Here is a 19287-nt window from a genome sequence, read left to right on the forward strand (position 1 = left end):
CAAGGAAAGACACAGACACAGACACAGAAGAAATCAGAAGTAACTCATGAAATGTCTTAGTCCATTTCAGTGAAATAAAACATTGAACTTGGGAAAATATAAAGTCCTTTGAAAATAAATGGGGCAATTAGTTAATCATATTTAATGCAATCATCAGAAACCTCTACCCAAAGACAGATACGAGCTTTACAGGATGTGGGATCTAAGGTGCACTCTCAAATTTTGCAGTCGTGTTTTCCTTTACAGACTCTTATCATATATTTTTCTAAGAGGATATCAAAATCTACAGATGTAGTAAATGAAAATAAATACAAGTTCATGCTTCTCTGTATAGTACTGCTAAGAAGTACAAAATATTCAAGAAGACCTAAAGCAAATTCAATTACATGTGTCATTTTGTTTTCTAAGCAACACATGAAAGATAATAAACACCATTAAAAATACATCACAACCCAATTACAAGACCATATGACACTGGAGAAACTGATGTATTAGATCAAACTGTGGAGAATTTCAGAGTCATTTATATGACATCTGTGGTGAAAGCTTCAACTCGGATATGATTTGCATACGTTAGCAGGCCCACAACAAGCTTTCCCTTACAAATCAAGCCGTGTGTGGGTCTGTGTGTGTGCACATAGGCAATCAGGCACATTAAGGTAAATGGGTCAGTGGGCAACATGAACCCAGTATTTTTAATAAATCTCCCATTAAAGAGGTTATTCTATTACTTCCTTTTTTGCCTGTGGCTATTTGAAATTGAAGACGCATGATGAGCAGTTGTGGGTTTTGGCCTATGCCACTTCCATCATGCTTCCATCTACCATTGCATTTTTATTTGCACTGGAGGACTTCTTTGGCCATCGCATGAGGACTTGTCTTGGTGGTCTGAGTTCTGAAAGGGTTTTACTTTTCTGTGGTCAGAAACAGGTAGTTCTAGGGAGGGCCAGTCATCCCTTCCCCTAGAACTTTGGATCATTGAGTGGAGAATGGAAAATCGAGAAAAAGGAGAGAATTCAGCCATTTTTCGATTTCACCCCTGCAAGAATATTACTCTCAAACACTGAGGCGACCCCTCTTTCCTACTGCCTCTGCTACCCTAGTCAGTTCCTGGTTCTTTCCTTCAATTTGCTAAGCTGGGCTTATTTATGAAGTTGCTAAAGCCTGAAGCTAAAGAAACCCAATGTAATGTAATACAAAGAACAGCTTCTCCAAGGGATACTTATGGCCTCAATTTACGTTTATTTGGAGTTGAACGGACTTAAAAAGAGACTCCTTGCATTTAATGAGTTCTTTGATTACATGCTGTAAAATATATAGCATGCATTCTGGGAGCAGTGGGAGCTGAAGTACCTTCTTCCTTTTCCAAGGTGACACACTCTATTACTCTATCTCTAATTTTCCATTAACTTTAATGGAAATCAGCTCATCACTATCCAATGAGATGAGCAAATTCAGACGTCAAAATGAATGCGCTGATGCTCCACTTGATGTCAATGCTGATACTGTCACGTATCGTACTATTTCTCTCCAGGAGGGCTTGGGGGCACCTGCTTAGCTTTGAGGTGATGGCAGATGAAGCAGACAGGACAGGTGTGGCATCCCTCAGCCACCTGCAGCCCCAGAGAACTTTTCTTCACCCTAACAGTCACATTGGCTATGTTTGTCAAATTGGAATCCATTCAGAGGTATTTACGTATAGAAATAACACAATTACACAAAATGATCTAATAATACTAACAACTTATCCCCCAAACACCTTTAAAAGTTATGCTTACTCACTACTGCTATCGTAACTAAGGATAAAGGCCACAATGCATTTAGTATCTTTGTCTCATTGGATACTCACACCAATCCTAGAAGAGATTATCATTTCTTTTTCTTTCTTTCTTTCTTTCTTTCTTTTTTTTTTTTTAGCAGATAAGGCAACTTGGATTCTCAGATCTTAATTATCTTATAGTGATTGTGATGATAGCTGGCTGTCTCTTGGCTCAATTCTCCCTCACAGAGCAGTGTCAGGCTTAAGGAAAGGAGGACCATGGTCCACACTGTGACGACATGACCAGTACCTCTCCAAAGTCTATTACGAAACCCAGATTAAAAAACAGACTTAAAAGACAATAATACGATACAGCGCTAAGTGATGCCTATGGGTGATACATTAAAGCCATTCAAATTAGAGCCTTTAGCAATAGTTTTTATTTCCTATTTTCGGGTACTAATAGGCTATTATTAAAGAGAGGATACATTTTTATGCATGCCATAAAGTTTTTCAAACACTTTAACATCGTGTAGACTCATGATTCACAAGCTGATAAGAACTTACACAACAAATTACTTTTACTTTTAAAAGTTTCATATTTTTCTTTACTGTGAAAATGACTGATACAATAACTCAATTTAACTGTGTCTTAGATCTTTCCAAAATAAGACATACAATTTAGGAAGGAAATTATCTATTCATTGACTTCCTTAGCACTGGAGATCATGGTAAATGATTTCAGTAAAAAATAAAAATAGAAAGGCAGTTAAAAAGGAAACCATCTAGCACAACACAAGTTCGAAAACTAAAGGAAGTAGTTCTAATTGATCTAACAAGTAAGTTTCATGTTCCTTGAACTTTTCTAACAATACAGTCACATTTTTAACTACATGTTGTCTTTGATAAATGGACTAAAACATATCAAAGTACTCTGAGCAAACACCTTTGACATTGCATTAACATGTTGGCTTCCAGAACAACTAAAAAAATTCAATAGAGTATATACAGTTTCAAAGTTTGGAGGGAATAGAACACACACTATTGTCAGTCTAGATCAAAAAGCCATAAAGTTTGCTTCTTTGGAAATCAGAGCATTCTGGCAAATTTTTACCAATTATTATGAAATTAAATCATTTCAAAAATTATTACAGAGAAAGAAACGACTTGTCAAAATCTACATGATTTTCATTAAAATCAATTACCTCTAACGGGCACTATGTCTCTGCTTACTGCAATATAGGAGTATATCCAAAAGTCCGAAGACATTGGCAGCTTCTTCTATAGTCTAACTCTAGGCCTTGTTTTCCTCTTTTGGAGGGGTTTTGTCATTTTGAATTGGTTCTTCCCAGCCAGAGAGAGAGCAGCCACTGAAGCTCATCTAGGGACACGAGGTAAGGAATTAAACGGCTTGGCTGCTTTAACTTAACTGGGCTTAGGCAAGGCACAAAAAATAAGGCATTTCTTACATGAACAGAGATCAAGAATCCCCCGTCAAGACCCCCAGGTATCCAGGTTGAGGCAATCCAGAACTGTGTTCTACTGTGTGGTTCTGCTACCAAAAAAGCTTTGGGGAAGAAAGCGCTGCTGGAGCCTGATGGTTTCAGTTGTTGCAGCTGCAGAAGATCATCTATTATCCCTTTAGCAAATCCTCACAGCACTCACTTATAAGTCTTGTAACTTTTCAGTATTCAGACTATGTTTGGAATGTACATTATCAAGTTAAATCTGGTAAGTCATCTTACAAATGAGATAGGCAACACTTGCCAAAGCCATGGGCTCCACTCACTTCACTTTCTTGGATTCTGTTTTCCAAACTGGAAATCACATCTTGAGAAGGGATTGAAGAACCCTGGACTCCAGTAGAGTAGACCGGCCTATCTTAGGTTGACCCTGTATCCTTCTGGGAGAGTAGATAGCCCTATCTTAGGCTGAACAAAAGCAGCCAACCACAGAAGGAAAATCCCCAGTCTTCCTTAGAAGAAAGCTAATCACTGTAGGAACCATCTTAATTAAATTTGAATGTATTGCCACCAAATGCTATGGGAAAACACTAGATTCTTAGTGGATGCTTTCCCTATCGTATTTGGTAGCAATATGTTTGAATTCAATTAAGATAATTCATAGAATGTTTAGCTGCTTTATATGGGGAGACACCAGGGAGTGTCTTCTTGCCAATACTGGATGTGTGAAGTGCGCGGGAAAGATGCCAGCTTGCATTTGCTGCCTCTTTTGGTGAACACAGGAAGTAAATCTCAGGTAACGAGACAGTGGCACGTCTAAACTGCATCCAAATATGGCAGGGAAATTAAGGTTTTAGGATTGGTCTAAAATAATCTCAAGCCAAAGTTTCAAAACAATTTTCTCCTTTAACTGGTTGTTGGCAAACAAGAGACAAGCGACCAGCAGAAGGGACACAATTGGTCAGTGGGAAGCAAAAATTTGGTTTTAGGACTCTACAGGCCATGTCCTGTGAAAACACGCTGAGCACACTCAACTTTGGTGTGATCACTAACGACAGATGGAAGATGAACCAACGACTGTGTGAGCGAAACATCTGGCAAGTTCTATTCATGTTAAATTAAAATTTTATCATTTCTAATCTTCAAATAGTTTCATTGTCAAATAAATTCTCTATTAATTGAGAAGCAGTGTATTTGCAGTGGGTTTTGAGCTATCACGAGGTGAGCACTTATTCACTGATTCTTCATGTTTATAAATGAGCATCAATAGTCTAATATTCTCTATCTCTCCCCCATATAACTTTTTACAATCGAGTGCTGTTTTCCAGATTTAAAATGTTTATATGAGCGAAATGACTGGGGAGTTTCTAAATATTCTACAAGCCACAAAGCAGTCTCCCCGAAGCATTCCCAGCCCCTTGAAGACGATCATGGTGATACTGAGCACTCCTGCGGCAGAAAGAGCAAGCACAGCATGAAGCCCCTGTAAAATGAACTTTCTCCCGAATGAGCTACCCAGTCGCATGCAGGGGCAACTGATCAGATGAAGTAGGCTTTCCCCCTTCCACGTGAGTCTGCTAAGTGCTCTAGCTTTAAGCTCTGGTGTGAAACTAGCACTAATTCTCAACAGACAGAGATCCAGAATCTTATAAATGGTGCAGGTTTTGAGATTATTTTGACAGCAGAAAATAACAAGGCAGGAATATTTTAAGCAGTGAAACCAAAGTAAACCTTATAAGATGTATCAGTTCTCACAGTGTCTCTTGGTCCTACTGACTAAACATGTTTTGCTTTGTTCTTTTTAAGAATTTTAAAATAATTAGGGTACATAATAGTAGAATAGTAACTTTTTTGAGTGGACATGGGTAGGCAAGTCATCAAGTGGCTTCTTAATTCACACACTGTTAGGCTTCTATTTAAATAGACAATAACAGCTCTAGAAATCACACTTTTCACTATATTAAGGCAAACAGGCAAATTTCAAGCACCCCACTGATGTCTTAGAACTTACATCCTTTCTGTTTTAAGAGTTACATATGCTGATGGAACCCATAAGTATGTACAATCTTGTACATCAGTTAAAAATATACAAATTAAAAAATAGAAAAATGAAAAAAGAAGCCATATTTAATTTTCCAACAATGTGACTGCAAATGAAATTGTATGAGTAGAAGAGGATATTTATAAACCAAATAGAACATCGCTTCTCTCTAGGAGCTCGCCCAGTGGCCTGTGTCAGAACACCACCACAGATACACCTTTTCAAAAGAAAGCATCAAAGCAAATTTGGAAAGCCAAAACGTTAACAGTCAGATACCTACAGAACTGAATCTGTGGATTTCTTCTTGATTTATTCTTCTCACTGTCCGTCTCTTCTTCCAAAACTCACTCGGCTCTCGTTTGAAAACTTTTCCTCGGAAGCTCATTGTATTGCTATAACTTGAGTCACGGAATGCTTTTAAAATGTCACTTTTGAAGCTGCACCACGCTGAACAAATATTTCTTCTCTAGTGAAAAGGGAAATGCTTGTGCTATGCTAATGTAACTCAACAGAACGGAGAGAAAACCAACAAGTTACCACTTCCTTTGAGTAACTCCCTGCCAGATGCCTCAGACACTGTATACATGCACACATCCTCCTGAAGCAAGACAGAAACACAAAATCACTCTGCACCTTCAAGAGAGCTGATCAGAGCAATGTCAACCACATGATATGAACTCACCCATGCAGGCAAATCCAGATGGGATCAGACTGCTAACTTAAAGGATTTACGGTCTACTACTTCAACGGCCACACAAGCTCTTAAAACTCAGGGCTAGATCCCAAAGTTAAGGTTTGACTCTGCAGCCAAGGTTTGAGAATTCTGCTCTTGCGAGTGTACATTGTATCAGTGTAGACTGAATCTGCCAAAGTGGATAATCCTGATGTATAATGACGGGACAAGGAGAACATGTCAAGAGTCTATGTATATTAGTTTCCTAAATGAAGAAATTACGCTTAGCCAATACTTAATATAAGACACACACATGTGGATTCCTTCCCAACATAAGTCAAATGGCTACAAGCAGTTACGGGCCTTGAATTCTCTTTTCTGGGGTTAACATACAGCTCTCCTCTCAAAGCCACATGGCTGCACTTTCCTGTCTTAGCTGCCCTGTGGCACGTTAGCATGCACACTACAGCGTAGCTGAGTTCTCTGTTGGACCTGTGACCCCTTTCTGTCCTCTGGGTTTTCTGCTACACCAGAGTGGGGATTCTAATTTGTTTCATGCACTGAGTCCTCTGTGTTTAAACCTTGGCCTTGCTTTACCAACTGTGGAACTTATAAGTAGATACAGAACATGGGAGTGTGCTGGTTTTCGTTTTGTTTTCATTTTTCTTTTTACCAGATGGGTGAAATAAAAAACATTTGGATGGGCCTGGCACGGTGGCCTAGTGGCTAAAGTCCTTGCCTTGAACATGCAGGGATCCCACATGGGCACCGGTTCTAATCCTGGCAGCCCTGCTTCCTATCCAGCTCCCTGATCGTGGCCTGGGAAAACAATCAAGGACGGCCCAAAGCCTGGGGACCCTGCACCCTTATGAGAGAGCTGGAAGAGGCTCCTGGCATCTGGATTCGGATCAGTGCAGCACCGGCTGTTGCAGTCACTTGGGGTGTGGCTCATGGAGGATCTTCCTCTCTGTCTCTCCTCCTCACTGTATCTCTGACTTTGTAATAAAAATAAAATGAATCTTTTTAAAAAAAGTTTATAAAAATATATTTGGAGGTCACAGGACTAGGTGGCTCCCCTTTTCCATAACAATTAGATTTAAGAGAAGAGAAGATACATCGAACAGCCACTCCAGTATCTCCACTCTGTCGTGAGTGATCTGTGCCACTCGGGTAACACGAGACTCTGATTATTCTTGGTCCAGCACCGAGAGCAAGGAGACTTGTTTTTTAAAAACTATCAGCAAATTTTGGGAGAATCTAGACTGACTTGTAACTCTAACAAGATATTTGTCGACATTTAAGGTGCAGAACATTTTTTTTGGGGGGGGCTTGTGCAGGAAAATCATCAACACCATGGTGAGGAGTGAGGACAATAAGTAGCTGGACTCCATGCTTGGTATATGTTTGCAAGGAAAGAATCTTGATTGAATTTGAACTGTAATGCTGCATCAAGGTGGAAGAATCCACCAGGGGGAAGGGGAGGGGTGGGGTGGGGGGATTCCCAGAGCCTATGAAACTGTCACATAATGCAAAATAATTAATAAAAATATATTAAAAAAACTATCAGCAAAACAACACAAACAAGTAGGAAGATAAGCCATCCTTACCATATCACTGGTTTTGTTAAGTGACCAAGAATTCCAGAAGGTAGAAGGCCTTTTGATCCAGTTTTGGATAATGAGACATTCTACTGCATCTCTTTAGCTCTGAATATATTTCCTATTCTAAGTGTCTCTTTGATATCCATCAAATGAACAGGCCTATTATGACACACGTGGATTTTGCAGAATCATGTTTTTCCTTGCATGGTGTTATGGAAGTCTGCTTCTGGATCAGCTTGGGATCAAACCACTAGAAATGCTAGTTTACAATGCTTTGGGGTAAGAAACTCATTTGAGAATCTAATACAAGCTAGGGAACCGCACACTGGAAAAACGAATTGCTCAGAAAACATGCATGCAATGTCAAGGAGTCACAACATCTTGCGGATGGTGTCCGAAATCGTGATTTACAGTTTTGGCGAGGCACAGATTGCCCTGTAAGAAAGCACTTACTCTTGGGAAACTATCAGATGGCTTCCTCTCTTTCTAACATTTGCATCTGGTTTGTCCTCTATTCCTCTTTAGGCGCCACAGTTCTTTATCCTGGACCCCTCCCACTTCTCAACTTCTGCAATCTGATGACTCATTTCTCCATGTCCTTAGCTCTTGATCTCAGCTCGCTGACAGAGTGGCAGAAGGAGACTTGTCTAGAGTGCATCTGGCATGTCAGATACAACTTGTGCATCTGCAAAGGAAGGAAAAATCCAGACACGGCAAGGATGTCACTATTGAGGATCTCACCAGGCCTTTCCTGTTTCTAGCTCCCTTCTGGTTCTCCAACATTATGTGAGGCACCACACAATGTTTTTGTTACTTTAAGTTGCCCAAAGTCATGTTATTTAGAAATTTGTTTTATGGTTATGGCTACCCCAAGTTTCGAGGGGACATTTGGTTCTGGAAGAAGTTAAACAGTTGGCCCAAATGTACACAGCAAACTAGTGAAACAACTGGAGTTTAAAACCTGGCAATTCATGTTTAGAGCCTGTGTTCTCAGCCAGAAGAGAAGGTCAAAGATGGTATGTGTTTATCCAATAAGGAAATGAATAACATGACCAAGCAGACAGGCTGGTAAGATAGGACTTCTTTCTTTACATTTAATGTGCAATAACTATTAAATGTCATGTCAAGAATGCAAAAGGATGCACCTAGCACAACTGTTAGATCTGTATAAAGAACTCAAAGAAATACTCAGTTTTTAAGGCCTCGTGAGATCAGACTGATCTCATTAAAAAAAAGCAGAATATACTCTTTATTCTATATTTTTAAGGCCAACTGATTAGTTGCCCTTATAAATTGGGAAAGTGCTTTCACAGCAGGGCTATGATAAGTATTTATAACCAAGGAGTATTCAGTGGAGAGGAAATCTTTAAAATACTGTCTACCAAACTTCTTCTGGATGTGTGTGTGTGTGTGTTGAGGTTTTTAAAATAATTATAAGATTAAAAATTGTACTGAGAAAAAATGTCAAGGAGGAAAACACTTGACCTTTGAGTATGGTGCACACTAAACAGTCAGGTGGGAACTACGCTGTAGAAGTGTTAAGAAATGTCTGGGAGTAAACAGAAATTTGATTTCTAGAACATTTATCAGAAACAATTGGCAGTAGAAAAGATGAGAAATGCAGTCATTCAGCAGAAGGATCCAGGAGGTGCCAGAAAGGGACAAACAGTGGTGAAGGTATCAAATGGGTATGTTCAGAAAACAAAATTAGCAAGCAAAAGGCAACAGCTTACCTAGATGTGTTTAAAGCCTTCAGTTAATCATGTCTTAAAATGGCTCAACATTAATTACACTGAATCATGGAAGCTCTCCTGTCTGCAATGACATCACTGCTGAGTCTAAGATCTAGGGTGCAGAGACGTGGCTTACACTGAACGCTTCTGAATACTCTCCACAGAGTCCTGCGACAAGTAGCAAGAGGAATTGAGAGTAACTGGAAATTTGGTGGTTACGACTTAGGCAAGCACACATGACGTTATGGCGGCCGTGCGAGGATCCCAGTCTGAGCAGCTGGCAGTGCACTTCCTACTCACTACTTCGATTTGTTTTTACCTGTGAAGCTTCTCAGCATTTGCAATGATTGCATCTTCATTGGCTGACAGCAAATGTAACTAACTCTGTGCCGTTTCCCCTTCGCCGTTAGCAGCCAACCAGTCTGAAGCACCGACTTTCTCTTAGGGAAAACTCAAGCTGGCCTAGGGCGCAGCTGCACACTCAGCTCACACTGAATGGGGTTTAAAGGAAGTAGAACAGCGAATGGGAACTTCCTCCTCTGCGGGTGCTACGGAGCATGCTCTCCGCTTCCTGTTAGATCAACTCCACTGAACAGCTCGGAGCAGCGGATGAGAAAGCTGAGCTCCTGTAGGGGGAGCTTAAATGATTACAAGGAAAGCTTTCGGGGGTGCTCTCTGCAAAATACTCATACAATGGTTTTCCTAACAGTGAGTCTCTAATCAGAATGGCAATGCTTTTAATATAAAAGATTTAGAAATTGCATGAAAAGTAAAAAGCACCAGATTATGCAGATCACATTGATGGCAAATCTAGACAAGCCAACAACAGAAACAGACCACAGTTTGTGAGTTTGTTGAATAAAAAGTATGATATATGTTGTATATGTTATGTGTATTCTTCATGCATCTGATATGACACAAATATGTATATATTTGCTGTATGGGTGTGTGCATTTAGGCATATATTATCATTATTGTAACAAAATTAACCATAATATTCATAAACTTTCAGATATGTATCAAGTTGTAACGATAATTGTTTATATTATGGTTTTTTATAGGAGACAAAAGTTTTGATTCGATGCAAGAGAATTAGATGCAGGTAAGGAAGCTGTTTCTCACAGCGCCCTGAAAACACATCTTACAATCCAGCAGCAAGTACAGAAGGAGATGCGCTTTTTCAGTAATGAACTTGGCATTCATGCGAGACTCCCAGAAATTCACTCTAGTTTGGTGATTACCAATACGTATGTGTACTCTAACACAATGTTCAGGGGCAAAATGAACACTGCTTTTCAGGTTTATCATTTTCTCAGTTTCTGTTGGTGTCTAGGTGCTTATCATCTTGAGATTTGTTTGATGCTTTGTGGTAATGGCAATCAACCATCTTTGAGAAGTTGTAGTGTTTACTATTTTCTGCTTGAAACTGGTCTGTTTTTGAAAATGAAAACTCATTAAGAGTCAAACATTCATTTTTAGGGAGACCATATCCAATGCAAATTCCAATGCCTCTGAGCTTAGAAGCTAAGACATAACAACACTGACAATTATTAAAAAATACCCTAGTTATCCCAGGAATGTGTGCAGCTGGTTTACTATTGCTGTTTAAAAGCCACACAGCTAATTCTTCAACTACAATATAATGTTCTTTATTCAGTTAAAAAATCAGGCCAGGGGCAGACCTTTAGCTTAGTAGTTAAGGTACCAACTGAAACAACTACATCTTGGGGCCAGCACAATGGCTCAACTGGTTAATCCTCCATCTTGTAGTGCCAGGATCCAATATGGCCTCCGAATCATGATCTGCCTCTGCTCCATTTCCCATTTAGCTTGCTGCTTATGGCCTGGGAAAGAGGAGGATAATAGCCCACACCCTTGGGGCCTTGCACCTACATAAGAGACCCAGAAGAAGCTCTTGACTCCTGGCTCCTGGCTTCATGTCAGTTCAGTTCCAGCCATCATAGAAATTTGGGGAGTGAATCAATGGGTGGAAGAGCTTTCTCTGTATCTCTCTTTCTTTAAATTTGCCGATGCAATAAAAATAAATACATCTAAACAAACAAAGAAAATCTGAGGTCATACTGAACTGTCTGGATTTGACAACAGATTCTAGTTCTAGACTGCAGCTTCCTGAAATACACACCCTGGGAGGCAGCAGTAATATGGCAATATGAGGCAAGAATTTAGGTAGGAATAGTTGAACTGGAATATATCCTCATAATTTGCACAATTCCACATCCTTATCTTTTAATCCAGTATACCCACATTCCCATAATACACCTATAAGTCATCAAGGCCCAGGAAGGAGGAGATGCCATGTTGGCCAGGGGACAGCTAAGCTCCACAAAGAGCAGCCATGAACTCCCAAGAAAGCCTCATGCATGCTAGACTCCACCTCATTTGTACATTCAATTCAAGTGCTAGTCCCTATCTCATGAGAGACTGATAATGTGGGAAGGGCCCTTATTTTGCTCTTAGCTTCAGCATGTGCGTATGTGTACGCTGGCCTTCTCTCTCACCACATAATGTCCTCTCCGACCCATTCATGACAAGTGTGTCTCCCTGTGGGTGCCCCATACCCACACATGAATGTATTTTCACTCTGTCTCTTAAGCACTTTCCTGTACTATATGTATACTTTTGACTTGAATTCTTGTTTCTGTGGGAGCCAAGAAGCTACAAAAAAAGATTAAGATACATAAACCCGTAACAATAGTGATGGCTCAAGTCTTGGGAAACTTGGATTGGGTTCCCAGTTCCTGGCTTGAATCCCAATTGGAGGCTGTCGTGGGCATCTGGGGAATAAGTCAATGAACCAGAACACTATTTTTTTCTGTCTCTCAAAAAATAAATACCAACATTCTAAAACTCAACTCCAAAGAAACACATTTTTTATTGTGATGCCATTTCCCTTATCTTTTTTTTTTACATTTTGTTATTATTGCTATCATTTTATGATACAGCTCCATATTCCCTCATCCCCTCGCCAATTCCCTCCCCTCTCCACCTATATCATTACTAAAATATAGTTCTTCATATTCAGTCATATGTCCATCATTGCGGGCATGGACAATGGCAGAGAGTCCAGAATCCTATTGTCAGGATATAGTGAACAGTTTCATTGTAAGACCATCTTTGTCTGGAAGCAGAAATGCATACCACACTGCATCCTCACATCTGGATGTTAGTCTCCATTTCACAGCTACTGTACATCCCCTTAAATGAAAAGTCATGATACAAAATCAACAATAGAAAGAAAAATAGAAATTTACAATGCCTTGAAGTTAAATGACATGTTACTAGAAACGAGAGTCTCTATTACACAACTACTGTACATCCCCTTAAATGAAAAGTCATGATACAAAATCAATAATAGAAAAAAAAATAGAAATTTACAATGCCCTGAAGTTAAATGACATGTTACTAGATATGACACTCTCCATTACTTATTTTAAAGATTCTGATCAACAATGAGAAGTTCATGCAAGAGTTCAAAGAATTTAAGGAACCAATAAAGCAAATCAAGACTGGTATATCAAAAATTAAGAACACAGTAGAGCAAATTAAAAGTACATTGGAGAGTCTCCAAAATAGAATGAAGCAAGCAGAAGAAACAATCTCAGAATTGGAAGATATTTCCTGTCACCAGGGGGAAGCAAACAAAAAGCTGGAAGCAGAGCTGGATCAGGCCAAAAAAAGTATTCAAGAATTGAAAGACACTATTAAGAGGCCAAATATAAGAGTTATGGGAGTACCTGAAGGTGCAGAAAGAGAAGCTGAGTTTGCAAATGCATTTAATGAAATAATAAAGGAAAATGTCCCTAATCTGGAGGAAGAATTGAGAAACAAGATCCAGGAGGGGCACAGAACTCCCAACAGGCTTGATCAAAAGCGATCTTCACCACAACATATGATAATCAAGCTCTCTTCAATTGAACATAAGGAAAAGATCCCTAAATGTGCACATGAAAAAATCAATTGACATATAAAGGAATGCCAATTAAAGTCACAGGAGATCTCTCACAGGAAACTCTACAGGCAAGAAAAGAATGGAGTGACATATTCTAGATTCTAAAAGAAAAAAATTGTTGGCCTAGGATAACATTTCCCGTATCTTTTAAAGACTGAAGGATATTTTGCACCGAGGCAGGTGAATGGCCAGGTGAAGATACTTAAGCACGGCATCCTGGAATCTTGGGTCCATGATGTCACCTTTCACATATTGGAACTGTTCCACAACAGCATTTTCCCCTAAAGATAGAGGTATTTGCACAGCTTGCTGGCGTGGACCATGGGCCAGCTTCCCACTGTAGGCAAAGTAAACTCCAGGCTTGAGTTCTTTCCTTTAAACTAACACGAGCACCTTAAATTAGTCACCCCAATTGCTAATTACCACATTTCCAATATCAGTGTCACTCATTGTTTCACAATTGTCCTGAAAATCAAATTATGCATAAGGTTTATGTGGGAGACCAAAATCTTTAAAATCTATCCAGCTGTGATGGAAAATCGGTCAGTTCACAGGCTATCGTCACTACATATAAACATATGTAGTAATGGCATATTTAATACAAAACATTGTGCCTATACAATGGAAAGCAATACAGCATTCTTACCTAGGCAATTTTGATGTGGGAAAATAAATTGTGATAATAATGACAAACCGAAGCACATAGGAACTAGCTATTCAGACCAACAATCCATTGCTTCTACATCACGCTGCAAGTCTAGTCCAACTTCCCCCAACCCAGTCTACCCCACAAACCACATTTTTAGTAACACCATTATGCATTTGTGTCATTTTAAGTCTTCTACCAGGATGAGGCAAAGCTATTAGGGTTCTGTGTTCTAAGTGTTTAACTCCTTCCATTGTGAAAACTGCAGAGTAAGAGTTGGCGTCTTAGCTTCTCAGGAGCTTTTTGTGTTTTTCAGAGAATCATTGAATTTGGTTTATTTAGCTATCCACACTGCAGCAAATTCTTAGTCTTTTGATATGTGGTTGTGTAAGTTCCCTAATTAAAGGCCGAACTAACCTTTTAGTCTCTGCTTATCAGGTAAATAAAAAGTGCAAAAGCAGCAAAAGAAGAAGTAGCTGGCTCCAATAAGCACATCCTTACCTGCTTCGTCCTGTGGGTGTGGGTGAGAACAAATGCAGAGAGGCTCTAACTCGGTGAAATGTTACTCGTGCCTGACCAGTGTTGAGTATCACTGACAAATACAGTGTAGGACAGACTGCCTGCCCATGGCCTGGTGCTCGGATGACTAAGTGGCAAAGGAAAAATATGAGCTGCAGCAGCCCAACAGAGGAAAACACTGTATCAATCAACTTCAAGAGGAATTTCATAATTTTGAGTTACAGTGGTGGCTTAAGTCTGGTCCTGGACAACAGCAGGCCTTTGAAAGAATCCCAAGGGCAGAAGTTCACCAGAGTATGTGAAACCACAAGGGAGCACTGGGAAAGACGTGGATGCCCCGGCTTTGCCCAGCATGTCAGGGTCTGATGGGGACTCAGTAAGCTGGCTTCATGAGAATGTCCTGGGACTGTGTTCCTTGAAGATGTTATCCAGGCCGCACAATGAGAAACAGCCACTCCAAAGCTCTTCACTTGCTCATTTTCCCAGCCTAAAAATCATATAATGGTGTCCTTTGGGACACTACTTCCCAAGGTGAGTACTCTTTTTTTATATGGAACTAAACCGTTATTTGTAAAACCAAATGTACTTTTTGTTATTGGATGCTCAATCAAACAGAATCAACTGATCAACTTGATGTGACTCATGCTTGAGACACCAAGGAGGAGACTCTGGATGAAGCTGGGGTCACAGTGAGGGTCCCTGACCTGTTCTAACTTCCGCTTCCATCTGCCTTGCCAGCCTTTGACTCTGCGTCACTTCCTGTTTACTTGATCACTTCTTTGCTTAGTCTTTTGTGGACCCGGTCACACTGTCATATCTCTTAGTTCTTATCTAATTTAAGTTTTCTCACAATTGGCAAGGGGTGTGTGTGTGTGTGTGTGTGTGTGTGTGTGTGTGTGTGTGTGTGTAGGGGGAGTCCATGTGTATTATAGGGTACTTAGGGTGTCTTTGACAGGCTTCTATAAACTGCATGCAAGTGGTAACCCCCCTAGCCACTTCTGATCATATTTGTGACAGCCAGCAATGCCTCTGGATATTATCAAGAGTTCCATGGAGAGGAAAACTGGAAAACCTCTTCCCTTTTGGACTAAACCTAGTATTTCTCTATTGAGAGTTTTTAGGAACAACACTATTAGATGCTAAAAGTTTCTCTTCAGCCCAAGGTTAAAGTAGAAAACCACTGTAATCTTCAGTAAAATGACATCTCAGAAGGGGGAAGTTAGATACACAGCAAAAGCCCAAAGAACTAGAGATGAGGATTCCTATTTTAAGGACAAAAGTTGGGGTGTGGTGTTTGCACTGAGGATTAATGTCACTGTGTTGGAGTCAGTCGGCCTGTCTTCCATAGGATGTGCTAACAGCCTCCAGCGCAGTGGCACAGCCTCCCTGACTTTGGAGTTCCTCCTGTGTAAAATGAGGATAACCACAGATACTAACTTCACTAGACCCTGGGGGCTTAATAAGAGCACATTCGTAAAGTACTTAGCACAGTGTCTGGAGTATAATGAAGATTCTAAGGGATGTGAGCTGTAAATCCAATTATAAAATACTCTATACACGTAGCGGCCCTGACGTGGGCTACTAAAAGCACATTTTGGCGTAAAAGAATGTTCTAGCTGTTTGCACACTGGGCATTAGGAGGAGGAAATGGGAGAACAAAAAGGCACAAGTCACTTTGAAAACAGTAATGAAACTGGTGGGATATTACAATGAAAGGAGCGGCTAGAGGATCCAATAGACTCAGTGGAAGGTAATAAAGTTGAGCGGCCTCTGGTCCCCTGAACACTCAGTCCTTCCACAGCCCAACTCTTTGTACTCAGTGTCTTGTAATGCTGGTTATTCCATGTTTAAATCCCCACCATGCCAATTCTATTTCCATCGGCTCCCTTCATCCCACACAAAAGACTCAAATCCCCAAGTCGAGACCAAATTCTAACCACTATTATGTGCCTTCATATGCATTTCCATCTTTACATGTTTTCTTTCCTATCTAAGCAGAGCTGTAAATTCCTAGAGCAATAAACAGTTTTGTCTTTCTGCCTCCACTGTGCTGACATACAGCAAACATCAACTTTATAATTCCTGCTTTGGCGCTGTGAACATAACAGAAGGACGCTTTTCTCTTTCTGCTTTCCCTTCATTCTGTTCTGTAACTTTCCAAGGCCACTGTAAAGGCATTACAGAACACTGACAGGAGACTTTCCATCTGACTTTGCTCTCTTCTGCGAAAGTGTTGCCAAGGATTGGGAAGGCGATCTGCTCCTTAGATTGCATGAAAAGACACTTGGCAGGGCTTAAGTCTGGCATCTACCTTACTTTAGTTGGCCATAAAGGACATATTTTCAGAAATCCATTTTAAATCTGTGTTCACATCTTATCTCCTGGTGCCCAGCCTTACTGAGTGGAGCCTGCTATTGACAAGCCATTTTGCTTTCCTTTTTAGGCACAGCACATCTGCGCTCCCGGGGAGATCAGCGGCCAGCAGTTGGGAATCAGCCCACTCACAGATAAGCACAGTGACCTTGAGTAAGACAGCATGCCCCCAGGAGCTCTCTGTCCTAAACCCCATTTCATCTCCAACATTCTATGCTTTTGTCTTTTGAAATTCAAAAAAGAAGAAGAAAAGAAGTAGTATTCATTTTCAGATAAACTAGCAACTGGACCAAGGAACAAGACTTTCAGCTTTTACTTTTCTTCCTTTTTTGTAGCCTCAAGTGCCAACTGTAAAAGATGATCTCGAATCAGGGCCCTTACTTTCCTAGGTTTAGTGCAGAAGGGGGAACATGCACACACCACCTGTCTCTCTTCCCCGCTAGATTTCATTTAGAAAATAAACAGCTGTGCCTTCTCACCAACTCACACTGTTCTTGACAAAGTTTGTAAATGGAGAGTAGAAAAGCATTTTGACAGTTTTTACACTCAACTTCCTAATACATTGGTTAAGTCTGGATATTCAGATTTTAGGAGGATTATTGTCCTTTTTACCTTGATCGTATCTACAACACTGAAGCCAACACTGGGAATGCAATTCTTGCAAAATTACCCATTGTTCAACTTAGTCCCATTTGTTCCCGAGAATGAGTTCATGCGGTTATTCCCAAGTTTGTGCCTTTCAATAGAAGTCTAATCTTTTAAGCCATTTTGGAAAAAAAACCCCTTTGTCCTTGTGTTAACTGTACACTAACATTCTTACGGGGATCATTTCCTGTTGCTCTCACACTCACAGCTCTTCCAACAAGGTACCTACTCCACCTCTTCGAACTTCAATCTTGAGAAGAATGAAATAATGACAAGATAGCTACAGCTTATACCTAAAACAGTCTCCTGAATGGTGCACACACCACCAGCACTACTACTGGTACTACTACTGAAGTCTTCCTCCTTCGGGTGTTTATTTAGTAAGGTCTGTTATTGAGCTCTGATGGGCCACCTATTTCCCACCTTACATCCCTGTTACTCTTTTAAAAAAAAGATTTCTTTATTTGAAAAGCGGAATTACAGAGAGAGAAGGAGAGACAGAGAGAGATCTTCCATACTCTGGTTTACTCCTCAAATGTCTACAAGAGTCAGGGTTGTGTCAGAGCAAAGCCAGGAAGCAGGAACTTCTACCAGCTCTGCCCCTTAAGTACAGGGGCCCAAGTACTCAGCCGTATTCCACTGCTTTCCCCGCTACATTAGCAGGGACCTGGTTCAAAAGTGGATCTGGTTGGTCTCACATGGAATGTCGGTGCTGTAGGTCAAGGTTTAACACACTGCACCAGAGCGCCAGGCCCCCTCTGGCCTTAGCTAAGGTCATTTCATCTTTGTAGTCACATACTGCCCACAATCATTTATTTATTTGCTCTATAACTGGGTAAATATATTAGGCTAAGTATTTAGAATAACCAAAAAATTTTCTCTGCCTTTACAGAGATGACAGGTGATGGTTTGGTAATTGCTATAATCAGAGGTTTAATCAGAAAGCTTAAAAAATCCTGCAACATTAGCAAAGTCTCTTCTATGTTCCAACAGTCTCTTATTGGAGTCCTTTGGTACCTGTATATAAACAGTAGCAGGTAACCTGTATGCAGGAATACTTTGAATGCCTCCTTTCCAATTGATATTCCTTTGATTTCTTTTTTCTTTTTCTCTCTTCTTTCTTTCTCTCTCTCTCTCTCTCCTTTTTTTTCATCTAATGGTTCTAGCTACTTACTTCAATGGTGAACATGAGCACACTCAACTAGTTCTGGATCTTAGTGACAATGCTTTCAACTTTCTCCCATTTAGTATGATTCTGGTTATGGATTTCTCATGTACTGCTTTGACTTTATTGTGGCATGCTCCGTTTATACCCTCAAAAATCAATCACCTTTGTATATACAAAAAATCCTATGGTTCAGAAAGAATTTGCAAAATCAATATAATTCACAATGGCTATAAAATATTTAAATACCTTGGAATAAATTTAACCAGGGATGTGAAACATCGCTACAATGAAAATTTTAAAACACTAAAGAAAAAAATATAAGACACAAAAATGGGAAAACCTTCCATGTTCATAGATTCAAGAATATCAACAAAATGTTTATATTACTTAAAGTAATTCACATATTCCATGTGACCACTAGCAAAATTCCAAGGACATTCTTCTCAGATCTAGTGAAAAAAAGATAAAATTCATATGAAACACAAGACACCTGGAATAGCTAAAACAATTTAAACAAAACAAAACAAAAAAAACACAAAAAACAAAATATGGCAGGAGGCATCACAGCACCAGATTTCAATACATACTACAAGGAAGTTATATTCAAAACAGCTTTGCACTAGCACAAAAATAGCCATGCAGACCAATAAAACAGAAGAGAAACCACAGAAATTATTCCACATATCTACAACCAAT

The 19287-nt window shown here is 39.9% G+C and overlaps 1 protein-coding gene across 9 annotated transcripts in view; it reads right to left on the minus strand.

Moving 5' to 3' along the window:
- The window catches only part of DOCK10 (dedicator of cytokinesis 10), a 271550-nt gene that overhangs the window by 158900 nt on the left and 93363 nt on the right, over nucleotides 1-19287 (minus strand). The window contains exon 1 of one of the 9 annotated variants that reach the window (XM_058665078.1): nucleotides 5544-5750. The exons of 7 other annotated variants lie outside the window; for them this stretch is intronic. In XM_058665078.1, coding sequence (XP_058521061.1) covers nucleotides 5544-5648 — 105 coding nt within the window. In that variant the 5' untranslated portion in view covers nucleotides 5649-5750. Of the gene's footprint in view, nucleotides 1-5543; nucleotides 5751-19287 lie in introns of those variants that run through there. One more of the 9 variants, XM_004576767.4, reaches the window with a different exon arrangement.

The sequence above is a fragment of the Ochotona princeps genome, chromosome 5, assembly GCF_030435755.1.
Source record: "Ochotona princeps isolate mOchPri1 chromosome 5, mOchPri1.hap1, whole genome shotgun sequence".
NCBI lineage: Eukaryota > Metazoa > Chordata > Mammalia > Lagomorpha > Ochotonidae > Ochotona > Ochotona princeps.